The following is a 17,437-nucleotide window of genomic DNA, read 5'->3' on the forward strand; positions in this document are numbered from 1 at the left end:
TAGCTGTCAGGGTACAGGCAGTGCTGAATTTTCTCAGAAAGTAGGCTAAATCGAAGTCTGGAGTGGTGAGTCCACATGGGTGGTCTTCCCTGGTCGGCTCTTTCAGGAGTCTGCAAACCTGTGTTGTTCTAAGTGTGATCTGCAAGCCACCTGTGTCCCAATGGGGGAAGTGGTGGTGGACGGGGGTAATGTCTGTCTTCGTGTCCCTTTCAAAATTGAAAATCATGGGAAACTAAAGGATGTGCCTCTCCACTATTGAGACCGACCCCCAGAAAGACACCTATCCCCCATAATACACATGTCCCACACACAGGGTTAACCCAATTTCAGACCAGTTTTAATTGCAAAGCTGCCCAGGCGCTGACTCTGCCCCTACTTGCCCCTCCCCTCTCTCTTCTTCCGCTCCACCCCGACACGCCTTCTCCTGGAGGTGCAGAATTGGGTCAGGCCAGCGTGGGGAATTCCGCCAGGAGGAAAGCAAGTGTCCTTCCACCACCACCCCTCCCCCGGGCCTGCTTCACTCGAGAGGGTTGGTGGAGGCAGTGAGGCTCTCAGCCGGGCCAGGCTCACTGGGGGCGGGGGCGCCCCTCGCCGTCTGGCCCAGGGTGCCCCCGCGTCGGGTACTGGACATCTCGGAGCCGGTGCCTTCCAACAGCTTGGCGATGAAGCCCACGCCGGCCAAGCGCAGCAGACCGCCCCCGGCGCACGCGTACAGCACGGGGTTCACGCTGCTGCTCAGGAAGGCCAGCGCGATGAGCACATTGCGGGCCAGGTGCAGCCGCTGCCCCACGGGCCCCGTCCCCGCGGCCTTGCCCGCCAGCGCGCGGCCGGCCTCGGCCAGGTTCACCATGTGGTAGGGCAGCCAGAAAGCCGCGAAGGTCAGGATGATGAGCACCACCAGGCGGCCCGTGCGGCGGCTGCGGCGGAAGCGCCGGGCCCGCAGCCGGCGCCCGATGTCGGAGTAGCTGGCCACCACGGCCAGGAAAGGCAGCAGGAAGCCGGTGACGGCCTCGAAGAGCAGGTGGAAGGCCCGGTGTCTTTCCGTGTCGTATTTCGGGAAGCAGAGCAGGCTCCTGTTGTTCTGGACCTGTACCACGGTGCGGTATACGATGACGGGCGTGGCCAGGAGGACTGACGCCGCCCAGATGATTGCCAGCAACCACCTGGCAACCGCCTTGGTGCGCAGCTTCTGGGACACAAAGGGGCGGGCCACCGCCAGCGAGCGGTCCAGACTCATGGCCGTGATCAGCAGGACGCTGGCGTACATGCTGACTCCGCAGACATAGTGGAACAGGCGGCAGCCAGCCACTCCAAAAATCCAGGTGCCTCGGGCCACGGAGTGGAGGAAAAAGGGGGCAGTGAGCAAGACGGCCAGGTCAGCCAGGGCCAAGTTCAGCACCAGCAGGGCGGTGACAGAGCGCTTTCGCATCTTTACCAGGATGCTCCACACCACAAAACTGTTGCCGGGGACCCCCACCGCCAGAGCCACTGACAGTAGGGTGATAGCCATGACACCTAGGGAGGAGGGTCCTGCAGGAGATGTAGTGTTCGTGGCCATTGCAAGGATCTGGAGGGTGAGGTGGACATGTGCATGAGGGTAGGGATCCAAGGGCTTTCTGACACCCTGGACACACCTAGCCTGAGTATTCAGGTCTTTCTCTAAATCGGCAGCATCAGGTGCACCTTCACAATATACTGTCCTCGTCACTGCCCACTAACCTATCTTAGGGATCTGGCTGAGTAGAAAGACGAATTGCCTAACTGAGCGACAGCGCTCCTTCCTGCCCACAGACCCAATTGCAAAATACAACGCAACAGCAGCAGTAGCGTGTCTGGACCCTTTCTGCCTCTTTCCCTTAGGAGACCCTCAGATTCAGAGCCAAACTGGGGAGATTTCCTTCACAGTGCGGCACCCCTTAAAAGGCTAACTGCTCTGTCCTTTGCCAGGTCCTTAGTCCCCTCAGTCCCACTGGTGTCCTCCAATCCCCTACCCACTCTCCCAGAGATGCCCAGTGTCCACCAGGAATAACAGGGACGGGCAGGAGCTCATGGAGAGGAGAGAAGGACAAATCCTCCCAAGTCCTTTTACCACTGGTCAGGCTCTTTTGGAAATTCCTTTGTACCTTCTCTCATGGCTGCACCCCAGCCCTCCACCAAATCCCCTACTCCCAGGGTCCTTACTTACTGGCTTTGCTGGGTACTGGTTGGAAGCTGGCGCCAATCCCAGGGTCAGGGCAGAGTGGTGTAGCCTATCCCCAGATCTGTCTCGGTGCCAGGGGTCTGGACCCAGGTCTGGATACTGTCAGCTAAGTCAGCCGGAGAGGAAGTACCACAGGGCAGGGGGAAGACACATCTTCCTGAGGGTGGGGCTGAAACTCCTGCCCCCTCCCTTCCCTTCAGTAGGAGGGAGGATAGTCTTTGTATTCTAGAAAAGGCCAGTAGGAAGGAGGACCCTCAGGGGTGGGACCAGATGAGAAGCGCCCAAGAAGGGGAAGGGAGAGGGGAAAGAGGGGTGCAGGAGTGAGTAGGCTGGGGTGTGGCCTCATATGCAGGTCTAGACTGGATCATTGAACAGAATAATAACCTGTGTCATATAGGAGGAGGAGGGAGGGAAGCCAGAATGGGGATTTGGCTCGGATTGGGATGGCAGAATGTTGAGTATATTTATACGATAATTTGTATGAACAAGTAGATTTTTAGAGTAATAGGAAATGTAGGTTACAGCTGTGGTTAGGTTCCAGGTTTGGGTTGTAACATCATGACTTAAAGAGGTCAGCACCTTGTTCTTGGCTTGGGTTCAAGCCATGAGTGGAATTGGAGGGAGAAGTCCCTCTTCCAGCACCCCAATCGCTCCCTTCACTGAAAAGGGTTGGTTCCATTCTAGGGCAATCAAATTTCCCTTCTCTTGGTAGACGCCAAAGCCCAAAGGGTCTCCTTAGTATCACACAGAATGCCAGTTTCTTCCCCTTCCCCCAACCATTTGCCTTGTGCTTGCCCATGTGACTACCCTGACATATGAGTTTGGATTTAAGATCTGGGCACTGGGCAAGGTCAGCACCGCCTTTTTCCTACCTCCCCACAGCCACTGTCCAGTCTCACCGTATAGAAGTAGAGGCTGAGCATAGGGAACAGGCATGAGGGAGTGAGGGAGATGGTGCTTCATGCCTGCCCTGCCAAGAGGGGAAACCAGGGCCATGGCAAGAGTCACTCTTCCCTTTTCTCCTCTTCTTGAACTCTCCGGCAGAAACTAAGAACTGAAGTCTTTCCTTTGATCTGACCATGAGCCTTCCTGCTTCCCTTCCAACTCTGTCACTCTCAGGAAATGTGCAGAGTGTAACAGTGGTCACGGAAGTTCCTCACCCTTTGCAGTGCCCCCACTTTGTCTGCTCTGAGAAAAGCCAGAGCAGAGTTCACCCAGTAGCTGTCAGGCGGAGGATATGACGAAAAGAAATGGACTGAAACCACAGCAAGCAGGCAGAGTTGAGGAAGAGCTTTCTGACCACAGAGGGTGTGTGAGTCGGGAAATATGTAACAGAGGAAGTTAGGGACCCTCTTCCCCCATGCGTGAGGACAAGAGGAAGCCTCTGCAAGAAGCTCTGGGGTCAATCAGAGGCTCCTTCTGACACAAACTGGACAGTCTTTGCCTCCTCTCCCAAGCTGCTCCCCATTTCCATTCTGTCAGTGACCTTCCTTCTTCCACCCTAGACTAGACACTCTAAGCATACCTGTCCCCCAAGTCCAGAGCTCCAACCCCAACCCAACCCGTTTTGGTGGCCCTGGCGTGACCCTGAGGACTGGGTTTCCTTTGCTATGTCTGCATCTACCTGGGTGGTGTGAACAGTCACTAAGGCAGAACATGGGGTAACAGTCAGGTTGACCAGAACTTAACAACCATCTTGGTTTGCCAGGGACTTAGGAGACCGGGATAAAAGGCTTCCACTGACAAAACCGCGAGTTGGTCACCCTAGTAACCACATGTGTGTGCACGTGGATGTCCTCCTAAAAAGAATTCCATCCTGCACCCCAAATTCAAAAGTATGAGGATCCAAAAAACACACACAAAAGTATCAGGATCCAGAACAGTTTTGAGGCCTAGAGGTAAAGAAATTCCAAAAGACGGGGTCTGGGAAATATCGGGGAGGACAGATGAGGAACAGCTAGCCGTCAGGAGGAGTCAAGATTTGGCAGAGAGAAAAAGGAGAAAGGAGAGGTGGTACCTCCCTGAAAAATTCTTCCTGTCCTCCAGACACCCACACTCTTCCTCATACTCCCTCATCCCCAAGCCCCAAACGTCCTCTGGCTAAGTGAGTGCCTGCTCCTTTTGAGTCAGGTGACCTTGGGGGGGAGAGGTGGATTCAAAGAGGAAGCTAAGTCTCAGACTCCCAGGGCCCCTCCCCCGCTGCACCAACCACAAGGCAGACAGGAAAACTCTCCTTTCAATCCCACAGATTGACTTTCACCTGCCAGGGCCAGTCTCCCCACCCCCACCCCCTTCTTGGCTCTTATAGACCCCAGAGAACGGATCCCATCCGCAGCCCACACCCAAGCACCCATACCTTTCTTTCCTCTTTCTCCCTTGATTTACAGAGTGGTTGTATGGCCTGAGGGAAGTAGGCCACCCGAGCTGGGGAGGACGGGTCAAGATGCCACTGAAGGCTGCCGCTGCCCAGCCGTCCTGACCCCGCAGGGAAACCAGGTGGCTTCAGTACACCTCAGGCATGCTGACCCTCGGGAGAGCACACTTAAGCCATGGTGTAACGGCTGCACGGGTCTTTCACAATGACTATTGGCAACAAATTAGCAGCTCTGGCACATGGGCACATGCCAACCTGCAAGTGCACAATATTCATTAGCATGAACCATCACCCCTGGCAATCCCTCAGTCTGGAGGACCTGGGCCTGCCCCAGGTGCATAATTCTGCCCCCACAGTTCCAAACTGGTCAGAGGCTTCCCAAACGCCCCCGAGTGCTGAGTTCTGAGGGGTGATGGAAGGGGACAGGGAAGAGCAGGATTTGGTGTCAAGGGCCCCATTCCTGACTGTCCTTGGCCGCCCCGCCCCCGGGGTCTCCGTTGCCCAGGCCCAGCCCCACCACTCTGAGCCGAGGGGTAGTTCGGAGCTCCATGGTCCCCTCCCTGGAGCGGCCGCCTCCTCGGGCCTCCCCAGAGCCCTCGAACAGCCGCGTGAGGAAGCGGGGACCTGCGCGGGGCAGCAGATCCCCCGCGGTGAAGAGGTAGAGCACTGGGTTGACGCTGGAGCTGAAGAAGGCCAGAGCCGTGGTTCCGGCTCTCGCTGCCTGGCTCGCACCGCCCTGCTTCGCCAGGGTCCCTTCGGGTGGCGCCATCGCGGCCATCGCCTGCACAATGTTGACCATGTGGTAGGGGGCCCAGAGCAAGCCGAAGGCCAGCACGATGGCGCTCACCAGCCGGCCCACGCGCGTGCCGTGCCGGCCGGAGCCCCAGCGGGCGCCCCGCAGCCGCGCCAGCGTCACGCTGTAGCAGCCGAGCACCACCCCGAAGGGCAGCACGAAAGCGGTCAGAGTCTCCAGGCTCAGGTGGACGGCGGCGTGGGCCCGCGACGGGTGGCACAGCTGGCACAGGCTGTCCCCCCAGAGGTGGCGGTAGACGGCGGCCGGGACGGCGAGCAACAGCGCGGCCAGCCAGACGGCAAGCAGCAGGCGGCGGGCCAGGGCCGGGCTGCGCAGCCGGGGCGCCAGGAAAGGGCGGGTGACGGCGAGGCAGCGCTGCAGGCTGAGCAGGCTGGTGAACAGGACGCTGGCGTACATGCTGAGCGCGCACACGTAGTACACGGCCTTGCAGCCCAGCTGGCCCAGCGGCCACGCCTGCCTCACCAGGAAGGCCACAAAGACCGGCGTGAGCAGCAGCACGGCGCCATCGGCCAGCGCCAGGTGCAGCACGAGAGTGGCCGCCAGCGGCCGTCCCCGCGCCGGCCGCCAGCCCCCCAAGCTCCACACCACGAAACCATTGCCCGGCAGCCCCAGCAGCGCCGCCAGCAGCAGGAAGGCAGTGCCTGTGGCCCGTGAGGCTGGAGAGCTCAGCAGCGTCTCGTTCCCTGGGGGGCGGTAGCAGTCAGTCATCCTTCTGTACCTACAGGGGGCTGGAAAGGGCCATGGGGCGCATTCAGGGGCTGGGGCAAAAGCCAACGTTACCCCTGAGGCCAGGTGAGAAGAAACTGTGCCTCCCCTCGCTTCCCTGAAGCCTGCCTCTCTTCTGTCTGGGAGCCTTGGTTTCCTCTGGGACCCCAGCCCCAACTCAAACACTACTTCTTGGAACCCAGGTCCCCTGCTCTCAGTCAGCTGAGCTCCCCAGTCCTGACTCCCAGGCTGTCACCACCTCCACCTCCACTCCTCTACCCTTCTTTATCCAGCCCCTTCCCTCTACCTCAGGGCAAAAGTGAGAGGTGGTGAGTAAGGGCCCTTGGGCAGATCTACTTACCCAGCTGTGAGCTAGAAGGGTGAGGGGCCCGCAAGGGACCTGGGGAGGCTGCAAGGCAAAGCAGCAAAGGTCTTGGTGCCTACTCCTGTCCCGTGCCTGTCAGATTTGCAGAGGGTGAGGTGAGAATGGGGAGGGGCAAGGTGGGGCCTTTCCCGGGGCCCCTCCCTCACCATATTCCTTCTCATCACTAACTCGTCCAGGCATGTGAGGTCCTGCCTCCCAGGAAACAGGATAAGCTGAAGGGGTGCAGATAAGGTTCCCTGGCTGTGTAGGTGGGTGAGTAGGGACACTGCTGAATCCTGACCTGGGTCCTGCTTCTGTGCTGATCCCTCCCCCAGCTCTGGTCCCAACCCTCCTAACCCTGCGGCCTTATGCTTTCTGGCCTCCTTGGTCTGCACTTAGTAGGAAAGGTGACCCAAACTACTCACTTTCCCTACTGCTCTTTCTTTGCCTGTTTCTAGACTCCTGACCCTGCTGAGCCTCCTTTTTCCTCAGCTTCCTACCTACCCCTCTTGCCTCTTGCCTTGGGCCCTGCCCCAGTCATTCCACCCTCGGGGCTCTCACTGGGCTGTCAATGACCGCTTTCAGTGTAAAGCATGGTGCTAAGTCCTGTGGGGTCTAGGGGAATGCATGGAGGTGTAAGGAGCATCTAACCTGGCTGACGAGTTACACACAACCATGAAGAGACCACATTACTAGGCTGCACCAATATACAAGACAAGAAAAAGGGAAAGGTTGTAGTGGTAGAGACATGCTGAAAAGAAGCCTTCTCTGGTGGAGAAGTCAGGCAAAACTTGGAAATGAAAAAATTTGAGGGGACCTGGTTCATTGATAAAGTTGATCCCTCAGTCAACAGCCAGAACTGGGGGTTCTTTGAGAGCTAGGACACCAGTACTGTCTCCATTTGGGTTCCCCCCAAAGCAGAGTCTGAGTTAAGGACATGATACAGGTAATCCGGTACTCATTAAATATAACTGAACAGAACTTCAGAGACCTGTGGAATAATATTAGAGATCAAACAGAAGTGTAACGGAAGTCCCAGAAGAAGAGAAGAAAGTCAGATGGAAAAGGACAAGAACCATATGATTTCACTCATATGTCGGATATAAAACAGGAAGCAACAAACAAACAAACTCAGACACAGCAACACAGTTTGGGAAGCAGGAGTGAGAGAAGAGAGGGAAGAGGAAAGCCAATAAGAGCATGATTGCACTCCTTCAGTAGGCATCAGGAATGTCTAAGAAGTGCACAGAATGAGAAAGGAGGCATTGACGCTCCTGTACACACTTGTAGCCTGCACTTGCCAGGAGGCAGACTAGCTGCCAAAGCTGCAAACGAGACTTCTGGGCAGGAAAGCAGAGACTCGCATTCAAGTGAGTTCATTGTCAGTGAGAGTCTGAGCTTCCACACAACTGTCCAGCACAACTGCAGCTGAAATCAGGGATGGGACATGGAGCTCCGGAAGCTAAATTCCTGATGCCATCAGAGGACACTCCCCCTTCCCTCTTCACATCTCCTTCATGCTTATTAAGTGGCCAAAGGAGAAAAGTGAGAAATGCAGAGTGGCTGAAGCAGGCAGTTCTGCAGAATTAAATTAGGGAAATGTTGAGCCATCTGCTCCCCTAGACCACGAAGGAAAGAGCAGGAAAGCAAGAAGTTCCTTGCCACAGGATCCTGGCGGTCCATGGATCAGGACCCATCCTCTTCTACGCCCCACCCAGACACACTGCCTCACCTCCCATTTCTCCAAGCCCTGCCCATGATCTCACCCTCAGCCCCGCCTCCCTTTTCCTAATGCGGCAGTTTATGGAGTTTTCAGTAGGTGGCAGCATGTACAGCACAAGTCACATACTGTAGCTTCTATACCTAGAAATGCCCTCCGTACAAAGACAATCGCCATCCTCTTACGTAGTTACCATTAACCCTCACATCACAAGCTGCCACCAGAGACAACATCCACACAAAGCTTCCCCGGCTTCTGCCTGGCAACTCTGGGCCTTAATCCTTCTCCCAGGACCCCATCTAGGCCCCTCCTCTTCTCCCTCCCCTGGGACTTTGCCCTTCCTACAGGCCCTCCAGGGGGCCAGAGTCCGGCTTGACTCATCCTCCACCTCACTGGGGCTGAGGTCCCAGCTCTGTAACAGTAAACATCACTTCAGCCCAGCACAGCGGAGAACAACCCAGCCCAGAATTTTTCTGCTCTTTCCCTACACCATGGAGTACCTCTCTGCCCTGAGCCCCAGCAGCCTGGTCAGGTGATTACTGATCTTCCTCTCCACTAACTCTGGGGATAGCGGCAGGGCAACAAATCTCTACTCCGCCCCTTGGAAACTCGTGAATCTGTACCCCTTTCCCCTCCCCCTCCACTTTCCACAGTGGGCTTGTCCAGCTTCTACCACCCACCTCCACTCCATTGTCCCTCCCTCTCTCCCTAGGCTACCCTAATCCAAAAACCTAAATCCCTCACTCTCTAACACTCCAGCCACCCCACCCGCATCATCTCCATTACACTCAGCAAACCCCTCACTCCTTGACCTTTTTTCCCAACTACCAGGTCAGTATCCAATATGAGCTCTGAGTTTGGCCGTAGGGTCTGGACCTCAGCTCCACCACCACAGCGACCTTTCCGCGTCTGTGATCACAAACGGACCACGCGGAAAGGTCTGACAGCTGCCACCCGCCAGGAACTGCTAGACAAGGTGAGTGAGCCAAGTCCCTGGGTTCCTATCCAAGGGGCAGCCAAGGGGCTCAAAAAGAGTGAGAACTTGGAATGACCAGCAGAAAGGGCTGAGGTTATGCACCCCCCCTTCTGAAGACTAAAGCAGGAAGGTGAGCCCAGTGATCTCTGCTGCATTTGGGTCCATCTATTTTTCCCCCAAGGAGTTGGCATTTCTTTGGGGATAGGGGAAGGAGTAGGGAGGGTTGGAGGGATAGGATTTAGAAGACAGTGTGGACTGGCAATTTGTGTGACAAATCAAGTTCAAGTCCTGCTTCTGTCACCTCCTTTTGTCAAACCTTGGGAAGTTATTTAACCTATAAAAATGTCAATTTCTTTCTTTTCTGAATTTTAGAGGACATTAAAGCTGGGGATGTGAAATAAGAAAGGCCTGGGGAAATGAGCCTGGGCTGGTCTGCTTTGGCTCACTAAGAAGTCAGAGATGGGAGGCTAGGGGACTGTCTAGGGCGGGGGGATAAAATGGACACATATGTAATACCCTTTGTAATACTTTAAGCAATAAAAAAAAAAAAAATTAAAAAAAAAAAAGAAGTCAGAGAAAAGGGGGCCTTGGGGACAGGTTCAGGGGGGTTGCCTGGGATGAATTGCCACTGCCCATTGCTGCCCTGTTTGCAAGCCTGGTGGGGTCCCTTAGAGTTTAGGAGATGCATGACTGTTGGGAAAGGGGGGGGGGGGCGGGAGGGAGGCCCTGGAGTGCTCCTGGGAGGGAGAGCACCCACTGATGCCTTCATTTTTGAGGGGTTTGTAAAGGTTGGATGTTTAGGGGAGATCTTAGGGGCAGATCTCAATAGAATATTCATCAGCTTTATGTTGATCTACCAAATTGAAATTTATTCTCTTAACTTCATCTGCCCTTGGGTGTGGTTGGCAAATGGCACTAATTGAATTTGTCTCCTTAAGTAGGGTGATTTAAGCTATTTACCCTCTGGTTGGGGAAAAGTCAAAATGTCAATTTCTTCATCTATAAAAAGGGAGTAATAATACACCTCCTTGGATTGTTGAAGAAAGTAAAAGAGGATAGTGTATGTAAAGTGCTATCTGGCACTAGTAAAGACAAAAGGATTGTCATTATTACTGAAAACGGCTCTGGAGAACTCTATGTAGGGGGTAGGGAAGCGAGGTGGGGGATAAGATTCCATTGCATCAGACCCCATCAGCATAATGCCTTATGCCCATTCCCAAAAGATGGATTTCAAGGGAGCCTGGCTAGCTTTCCAATTCCTAATCAGGAGTGGCTTGGAGGGAAGCAGGGGGAAATAACAATGACATGGTAGGAGCAAAGCAGGAGCAAATAGGAAGAAAGGTCAGCTCCTAGTGAGGGTCCCCCAGTGAAAGAACACTGAGAGGTGGAGCTGTTTGAAGGGATGGCAAAACACCAGGAAGTAGAGGTGGGATAGCAACCAGTGTCTTGGGCCAACCAGTGGATGCTGGGCAGCTGGAGAGGGAAGGCATGAGACAAGCTCTGCCATTTCCCTCCTGCTTCTTGCCACTGGGCAGGCACTGGAGACGCTGCTGCTGAGCGGAGTGCTAACCCTGGTGCTAGAGGAGGATGGGACTGCCGTGGAGAGCGAAGACTTCTTCCAGCTGTTGGAGGATGACACATGCCTGATGGTGCTGGAGTCTGGGCAGAGCTGGAGTCCCAGCAGGGTGAGGCCTGTACTGGGCTGCTATAGGCCACCAATCCTTTCTCTCTCCCAAGCCTCTCCTCCTGCCTAACCCTCATCTTGAGGGCAGGAGTGATGATAGAGGTAAGGAGTTTTTAAAGACACCTTATGGTGGACTACCAGTCCAGGCAAGGGTGGGTCTGTCCCACTACTGATGGGGTTTAGTGGTGGGTGTGAGGGGCCATTGCACTCACGGGGGTGTTCTACAGAGTGGGATGCTGTCCTATGGCCTGGGCCGGGAGAAGCCCAAGCACAGCAAGGACATCGCCCGCATCACCTTTGACGTGTACAAGCAAAACCCTCGAGACCTCTTTGGGAGCCTGAACGTCAAAGCCACATTCTATGGGCTCTACTCCATGAGTTGTGACTTTCAAGGACTTGGCCCGAAGAAAGTACTCAGGTCAGAGACCAAAATGTTTTACTTCCCCATCCCCACAGTTTCAGTCCCATAATTCCTTCTCCTGCACTGGCCTAACCCATTAGCTCTCAATTATGGAGAGCCCCCACCCTCCCCCTCCCCACCAGCTCTATGGCTTTCTCCCGGCCATCTGACTGCCTCTTGTCTCTGCCCTTCAGGGAGTTGCTCCGATGGACCTCCACACTACTGCAAGGCCTGGGCCATATGCTGCTGGGAATTTCCTCTACCCTTCGCCATGTAGTAGAAGGAGCTACACAGTGGCAGCAGCAGGGTCATCTCCATCACTACTGAGAAGGGGCTCGGAGCTTCTGCCCCTGGAGATGGCTGTAGGGACTGTGACAACATCCCGTTTAGGGACCCGCAGATAGTGCAGACTAGATAACTCACCTGGTTTTCCCACTGCCCTCTGACCCCATCAGCATAGTGCCTTACACCCCTAGCCTATACCCATTCCTGAAGAATGCTGTCCCTTCTTAACCATCTTTTCAGCCTCCCACCTACCCTGAAATCCACAACCTTGCCCCAGGCATCTTGATAGCACTCTGATTGCTGCTGCCTCTAGAGTTCCTACAACTCCTCCTCTCCCTGAGCTCCCCAGAGCACTGAAGACAGCCCTCTTGAACTTTACCTTGAGATCTCTATTTCTCCATACCTTTCCCCCCCAAGAATAACAAAGACATTTCCAATACAAATATAAAAATGTTTACCAATAAAACTTTTGACTTCAATGACTTCGATTTAAATTAGTAAGGGAACAGGATAAATATGCCCTTTCCTCCTCCCCCATCAACACCCAGTCCCAGATCTCAAGGCCTCAGTCTTCAAGAATTGAGTTCAAAACCCGCCTCCGCTTTGCCACTGCCCCCTGTTGCTGTTCCCAAGCTTCTCGACGCTTCAGGAAGGTAGTCAGGGCCACATTTCGAGCCACATGGTGGCCAAAAGGGTCTTTTATCAGCTCTTGGTTCCGCTCTCCTGCAAAGGGAACCATTCATGTTCAGTATCAGCATGCAGTCACCACCTATGCTTGAAGAGACTCTACTTGGGGTGAAGGTCTCTCCATTTTACCTGGACCCTGGGTCTGCCTTGAGATAGAGTTAACCCCTCATTCTCCAAAGAACAAACTGGGAGGAGGGGTAAGAACACAGAATTGCACAATCAACAGAGGGAAGGGGAGAGGAGGCTGCTAAGCACCATGGCCAAGTCACCCTTTGCAACTGAAGTCTCTGCTGAATTTAAATCCATCCCCCAGCCACCCGGCTACTGGAGTAAGGAAAGGGAAGTTTGGAGGTCCGAGAGACCTGCCGGTACTCACCCAGCTCAGCAGCAATTTCCTTCCGGGCCCCCAAGGCTGCTCCATTCCAGATGGCATCTAACACACGGCTGCCATGGCGACTGCAAGCCAGAGCCACATACTGTCCCTGCATTGAGACAGACAAGGTAGGTCCCTCTAGGGCAGTTCTTGAAAATATGCTGGGGAGGGCAGGAGGGAATGGAGTTTCCGTTTAAAGACTGAGTCAAAACAGTCTAGGAAAGACAGTCCGGGGGAAGCTCATGTTCTCTAAATAGATAATGGTAGAGGAATCAAAGCAGAAGCCTGAGTCTAACCTTTAGGGTCTTAAGCACACGGCGGCGCTGCTTGCGCGTCACAGAAGGGCTGGTCAGGACGGCATCAAGCACATGGGAACCAGCAGGACTTTGGGCCAGAGTCAGAACTTGTGGTCCCGTCAAGGCACCCAGACTTCGAAGTATAAGGCCAGGAGTGGAGAAGTGCAGCAGATGCTGGAGCAGTAGAGATCCGAGGACTGTCACTTCTCCCAGGGCCCTGGCTGTGCCCATTTCAACCTGAAGACAGGGATAGGAAATCAGGAGGTAGCCACCAAAATGCCACCTCCACTTGGATGAAGCCAGAGATCTCACCACCTTCACCTCTGTGGTGAGAGGCTCCCTAAGCCCCGGGAGACCTGGTCCCCAATCAGTCACTGGCTTGGCCTTTCCCCTACCTCACCTGGTGGTCCGCAGGCACTGCCCCCTCTTCCTCCACCAGTCCATAGTACACCTCATAAGCCATCAAAGTGGCAAAGAGAGGCACACAGGCCACTTGCCGGGAAGAGGGCTCTGCACAGTGGAATGCCTAGATGAGAAGACAAAACATAATGAATCTGAGAACCGATTTTAACCCTGAATTTCTAGACTAGGGAAAGCATTCAGGAGTGGTGAGACTGCCTTAACTTCACAAGAATATAAGCTGCATGAGGACAGGATCTCGTCTGCCCTGCTGTATCCCCAGCCTCTATACATATAACAGGGGTCAATAAATATTTATTCCTTCAATAAACTTCTCTCTTTGTTCTGGGAGACAATTTTTCATTCTAGGGCTGTGAGATGGCTTTGGCCTCATTTCCCCTTGTTATCTATGAACTCCCTGAGCATTAACTCTCTTGGGGCCAGAGATACAATGACCAAAGATTCGATAAGTCTTAAGAGACAGAATTTGAACCAAGGGCATAAATGGGTTGCAAGTAACACCCACTCACCTCTAACAACAGCTGCAGAACCTGGGCTTGGTGGGTTCCAACTCTGCGGCAGGCTCCCACCAGGGCAATGACTACCCCTGGGTGACCCTGTGCCAGCACAGCTTCCAGGGCAGGGCTCAGCTCCTCAAATACGGGGGACAGCTGAGGGGAGACATGGGGTAAAGAATCTTTGGCATTTGGGCTAAGTTATTCAGAGAAATCTTTCTGCCAAAAACAACTAAAGATGCTAGATAAGACAAAAAGCATGGCCAATGTCAGGACTTTCTGGATTTGTAGTCAAGTGCCCAGTCTGGGTGGGCCATGGAACCTCAAGCTGCTAACCTGGATTAAGTCAGTTTCCTGTTGGTATTGGCGTTTGAGAGAAGCCAAAACAAATCCTTTCTGGGAAGAAGACACCCTCACCCTATGCTCTGGGAAACTCCCAGGAATAACTTTTTAAGGGGAAGAGCCAGCACACAGTCAGAGATAGGCACACCATACATAAGGCCCAATGAACAAGAACTAGTAGAAGCAACAGCGTACAGACACAGACCCAGCCAAGTTCCCGACTCACGAGCTCAGGGGTAGTGACAGCATCTAGTAAACGCTGCAAAGGGAAGTTGGCAATAGGATGTGCAGCCATGGTCTGCAGCTGCCCTTGGAAGTGATCCTCAAAAAGGCTCTGGAGCCTCGGGGGCTCCAACACCAGCAGCACCTGCTCCAGAAGTCTGGAGCTCGTCTGATCCCGCAGAAATAGCAGTAGGGGGCTGAAGACAAGAAGGAAGTTTTAACTCCACTCCATCCAAGATACCTACACACCTCATTTATCATGCACACCCCATCAATCCTGACCAATCCGGAGGCCAGACCTTACCTGCCATCTGCTGAGGAATTGCGGTTACTCAGATAGTCAATCACAGCATTACAGAGGTGGGCACACAACGGGGGCACTTTGCGGTGTAAGATCTGTAAGGCCACTTGAAAGCAGAAACTGGAGATCTTGTCAGTGATAAACACTGTTGTGAGAGAGCAGAGATAATAAAAGCAGCTTTCCCAAAATCCAGACGACCTGTACAACCTCAAACAAGGGACAAGGGACCATGGAAAAAGGGTCTATAAAGTCTTTGCAACACAAATCAGATCAGATGTGAAAAGAAGACTGATCTAAATAAGAGCCTTATTTGAAGATAATCACCTCCAGAAAAGTAGACCCTCCTCCTACTTCCCTCCTTACCAGCAATGTCCTTCAGAAAGCAGGAGCTCAGGTCCTGAAGACAATTCAAGAAGGATTCAGGAACCTCAAAATCAGTTGGTTTACATTCCCGAGCTGGAGTTCTTTGTGCTTCTGAAGGAAGATCAAGTGGCAAGACCACAAAAAAACCATGCCAGAGGGAGAAGAATTCCACAGGTCAGGAATTTTCAACCTTTTCCATTTCATCGCACCCATAAACGAATTACTAAATTCTGCAGCACACCAGAAAAAATGTATTTTGCCAACTGACAAAAATATAAGTAAAGTTTTGATTCAGTCACACTGGACAGCTATTGTTGTGTTAGGTGGTGCCTTTTTTTATTTGACAATCTAAGGGAAAAGAGGTCAGTGCCCCTGACTAAGTAACAGGTATCACATGTTTTAAATATTCTTGCAGTGTGTCACAGCACACCGGTTGAAAATCGCTGGCAGAGATGAACAAGGGTTTAGCTTAGAAATGCAGAACACAACTGAATTTCTCTTCCCATCTAGATGATGGACTCGAGACCACATTTCTGTTTCAATTTGTCTGAGACACTTCAACCAGCTTTCCCATGGACCATGGGAGATTGTCCAAACTCCTCAGCCAGAAATTCAAAATGTTCCCAAAATCAGGCCTTATCTAAATTCTCTAACCTTATTTCCCAGTTTTTAAAAATGTAGGTCACTGCCTATGAATGAATCACGAAATCAATTCCATGGGTCTCAACCAGCACCTTTGTGATGGAATAGAACAGAATAAAAAAGGAAAGAAAATATTAGAGTGGGTTGCATGTAGTAAGGGTATTATTTCCTGATCGTTTGCTTACATCCAGTATGTGTCTACATCCACATGTACATGAGTCATGGTTAGCTTTCCCTAAACACACCCTGCCTCTGGGCCTCTGTAGCACACTAATCTTTGGCCAGCTAACCCTGTCCTAACTTCTGTTAGTTCTTCAAGGTTGTGAAGACTTACTCCTCTGCCACCATCTCCTCCTGAACTTCCTAAACTCTCCTTTCCTCGCGGCCCACTTCCCTCTCCTGTAATACTTACCAGGTGACCGGGAGCCCCGGTGTCTGGCTCTCTCGGGCTCCAGAAGAGTCCCTCCTAACACCTGCAGCAGAGTTCTGACCACAAAGCTGCCATGTGTGTCTCCACAGTAGAAAAGGAAATCATCACACACCTCAGAGGCTAGTCCCAGCACCAGCTCCTCCAGGGTCTCCAAGGGAGGCACCTCCTCCTCCTCCTCCTCTGCCTCCTCCTCTGCACAGCTCCCCAACAATCGGGGCAGCTGCTGCAAAGCGCTCTGCAATACGTGGACCCCGCAGCGGTGACAGGCCACAGAGCGCAAGCTGGGGCGCAGAGCAGCCAATACTCCACACAGAGGTTTCAGGGTGCTGTACCCCAACAGTTCCTGCAGCATCTCACTGCCAGTCCTGTTTGTGGCCAAGGCGAGGGCCTGAGCCTCCACTTCCTTCAAAACATTGTGCACCATCAGCTCTGGGAAGACAAAGAAATATTTTATTTATTTACTTATTTTTATTTTTTGATTAAGTTATTACATGTGTCCTTATCCCCACATTAATCCCATCCCCCCCCCCACTCATGCCCTCACCACCCTGGTGTCCGTGTCCATTGGTTAGGCTTACATGCATGCATACAAGTCCTTTGGTTGATCTCTCCCTCTTACCCCCACCCTCTCCTACCTTCCCTCTGAGGTTTGACGGTCTGATCGATGCATCTGTCTCTGGATCTATTTTGTTCATCAGTTTGTGTTGTTCATTATATTCCACAAATGAGTGAGATCATGTGATATTTATCTTTCTCTGACTGGCTTATTTCACAAAATATTTTAAAGAGACTGAGAGGAGGTTATGTTCCATCACTTAGCCCAGGGGCTGGGAGCGAGGAAGAGGACACGGGAGATGAAACAGTCCCCACGCCCTGGGAACCCACCATAAGGTCCTTGCCTGCACTGAATTTTATGCCCAGCAAACCCCTCTCCTGGTCCCACCCGGAAGAGCCCACCCACCTCGTTCTTCTCCGGCCTCCGGGGCCTCTTTCAGCGCCGACAGCGCCCGGCGGAAGTACCCCAGCGCTTCGGGGCTCAAGTGAGGGTGCGCGTCCAGAGCCGGCGGCGAGCGCCCGTCCGGGGGCGGGCAGGGCTGTCGCTCGCGGCCTGAGGGGCGCCCCAACACCTTGGCACCGCGCCCCCGTTTGCCACCAGCCTTGAAACGGCGCCCGGCCTTGTGGGGGGAGCGCGGCCCCAGCCCCATGGGTGCTCCGGTCCCGGTCGGCCCGCGAAAGCTGCCGCGGCGGCGACGTGAGCGCTATCCGCCAGGTGGTCTGGCTCCAGGCGAGGGTGGGGACGCGACGCTCAGGGCGCCTAACGTCATAGGCCCGCGACGGCCCGACA

The 17,437-nt window shown here is 53.7% G+C and overlaps 4 protein-coding genes across 6 annotated transcripts; 1 reads left to right on the top strand and 3 right to left on the bottom strand.

Annotated features, from left to right (window-relative positions):
* Window positions 1-315: 315 nt before the first annotated feature.
* LTB4R (leukotriene B4 receptor) lies at window positions 316-2,487 on the bottom strand. The gene is made up of 2 exons (XM_036354495.1): window positions 2,186-2,487; window positions 316-1,567 (listed from the first exon to the last, which is right to left on the bottom strand). Exon 2 carries the CDS (start codon window positions 1,556-1,558, stop codon window positions 518-520), a length of 1,041 nt encoding a protein of 346 aa, XP_036210388.1. The 5' UTR covers window positions 1,559-1,567; window positions 2,186-2,487; the 3' UTR covers window positions 316-517.
* Window positions 2,488-3,475: 988 nt separating this feature from the next.
* Window positions 3,476-6,609, bottom strand: LTB4R2 (leukotriene B4 receptor 2). Its single transcript, XM_036354491.1, has 2 exons — window positions 6,455-6,609; window positions 3,476-6,116 (listed from the first exon to the last, which is right to left on the bottom strand). The coding sequence occupies exon 2, from the start codon at window positions 6,094-6,096 to the stop codon at window positions 5,020-5,022; it is 1,077 nt and encodes a 358-aa protein (XP_036210384.1). The 5' UTR covers window positions 6,097-6,116; window positions 6,455-6,609; the 3' UTR covers window positions 3,476-5,019.
* A 109-nt stretch (window positions 6,610-6,718) lies between these two features.
* CIDEB (cell death inducing DFFA like effector b) lies at window positions 6,719-12,001 on the top strand. Its single transcript, XM_036354496.1, has 5 exons — window positions 6,719-8,709; window positions 9,009-9,153; window positions 10,689-10,838; window positions 11,065-11,255; window positions 11,432-12,001. The coding sequence occupies exons 1-5, from the start codon at window positions 8,327-8,329 to the stop codon at window positions 11,562-11,564; spliced, it is 1,002 nt and encodes a 333-aa protein (XP_036210389.1). The 5' UTR covers window positions 6,719-8,326; the 3' UTR covers window positions 11,565-12,001.
* Window positions 11,960-17,408, bottom strand: NOP9 (NOP9 nucleolar protein). 3 transcript variants are annotated; one of them, XM_036354462.1, is made up of 10 exons: window positions 17,054-17,406; window positions 16,075-16,521; window positions 15,021-15,131; window positions 14,661-14,802; window positions 14,361-14,553; window positions 13,808-13,948; window positions 13,279-13,404; window positions 12,879-13,115; window positions 12,586-12,691; window positions 11,960-12,245 (listed from the first exon to the last, which is right to left on the bottom strand). In XM_036354462.1, the coding sequence occupies exons 1-10, from the start codon at window positions 17,295-17,297 to the stop codon at window positions 12,088-12,090; spliced, it is 1,905 nt and encodes a 634-aa protein (XP_036210355.1). In that variant the 5' UTR covers window positions 17,298-17,406; the 3' UTR covers window positions 11,960-12,087. The 3 variants fall into 3 exon arrangements, with proteins under 3 accessions (XP_036210355.1, XP_036210372.1, XP_036210361.1); XM_036354468.1 differs by having other exon boundaries at window positions 12,104-12,245; window positions 12,586-12,743; window positions 17,054-17,408; XM_036354479.1 differs by lacking the exon at window positions 13,808-13,948 and having other exon boundaries at window positions 17,054-17,407.
* Between the last annotated feature and the right edge of the window lie 29 nt (window positions 17,409-17,437).

This window comes from Myotis myotis, unplaced genomic scaffold, assembly GCF_014108235.1.
Source record: "Myotis myotis isolate mMyoMyo1 unplaced genomic scaffold, mMyoMyo1.p scaffold_m19_p_1, whole genome shotgun sequence".
In the NCBI taxonomy this organism is placed as follows: domain Eukaryota; kingdom Metazoa; phylum Chordata; class Mammalia; order Chiroptera; family Vespertilionidae; genus Myotis; species Myotis myotis.

What these genes read in the sequence shown, in the direction of transcription:
- LTB4R (XM_036354495.1), bottom strand. Translation starts at nt 1,558, where the DNA reads ATGGCCACGAACACTACATCTCCTGCAGGACCCTCCTCCCTAGGTGTC.
- NOP9 (XM_036354462.1), bottom strand. Translation starts at nt 17,297, where the DNA reads ATGGGGCTGGGGCCGCGCTCCCCCCACAAGGCCGGGCGCCGTTTCAAG. An exon ending in CTTTCTGAAGGACATTGCTG is followed by an intron (nt 14,803 to 15,020) that starts GTAAGGAGGGAA and finishes CTCTCACAACAG; the next exon opens with TGTTTATCACTGACAAGATC. An exon ending in AATTCCTCAGCAGATGGCAG is followed by an intron (nt 14,554 to 14,660) that starts GTAAGGTCTGGC and finishes TCTTGTCTTCAG; the next exon opens with CCCCCTACTGCTATTTCTGC.
- CIDEB (XM_036354496.1), top strand. Translation starts at nt 8,327, where the DNA reads ATGCCCTCCGTACAAAGACAATCGCCATCCTCTTACGTAGTTACCATT. An exon ending in AGAGCTGGAGTCCCAGCAGG is followed by an intron (nt 10,839 to 11,064) that starts GTGAGGCCTGTA and finishes GGTGTTCTACAG; the next exon opens with AGTGGGATGCTGTCCTATGG. An exon ending in GGCCCGAAGAAAGTACTCAG is followed by an intron (nt 11,256 to 11,431) that starts GTCAGAGACCAA and finishes TCTGCCCTTCAG; the next exon opens with GGAGTTGCTCCGATGGACCT.
- LTB4R2 (XM_036354491.1), bottom strand. Translation starts at nt 6,096, where the DNA reads ATGACTGACTGCTACCGCCCCCCAGGGAACGAGACGCTGCTGAGCTCT.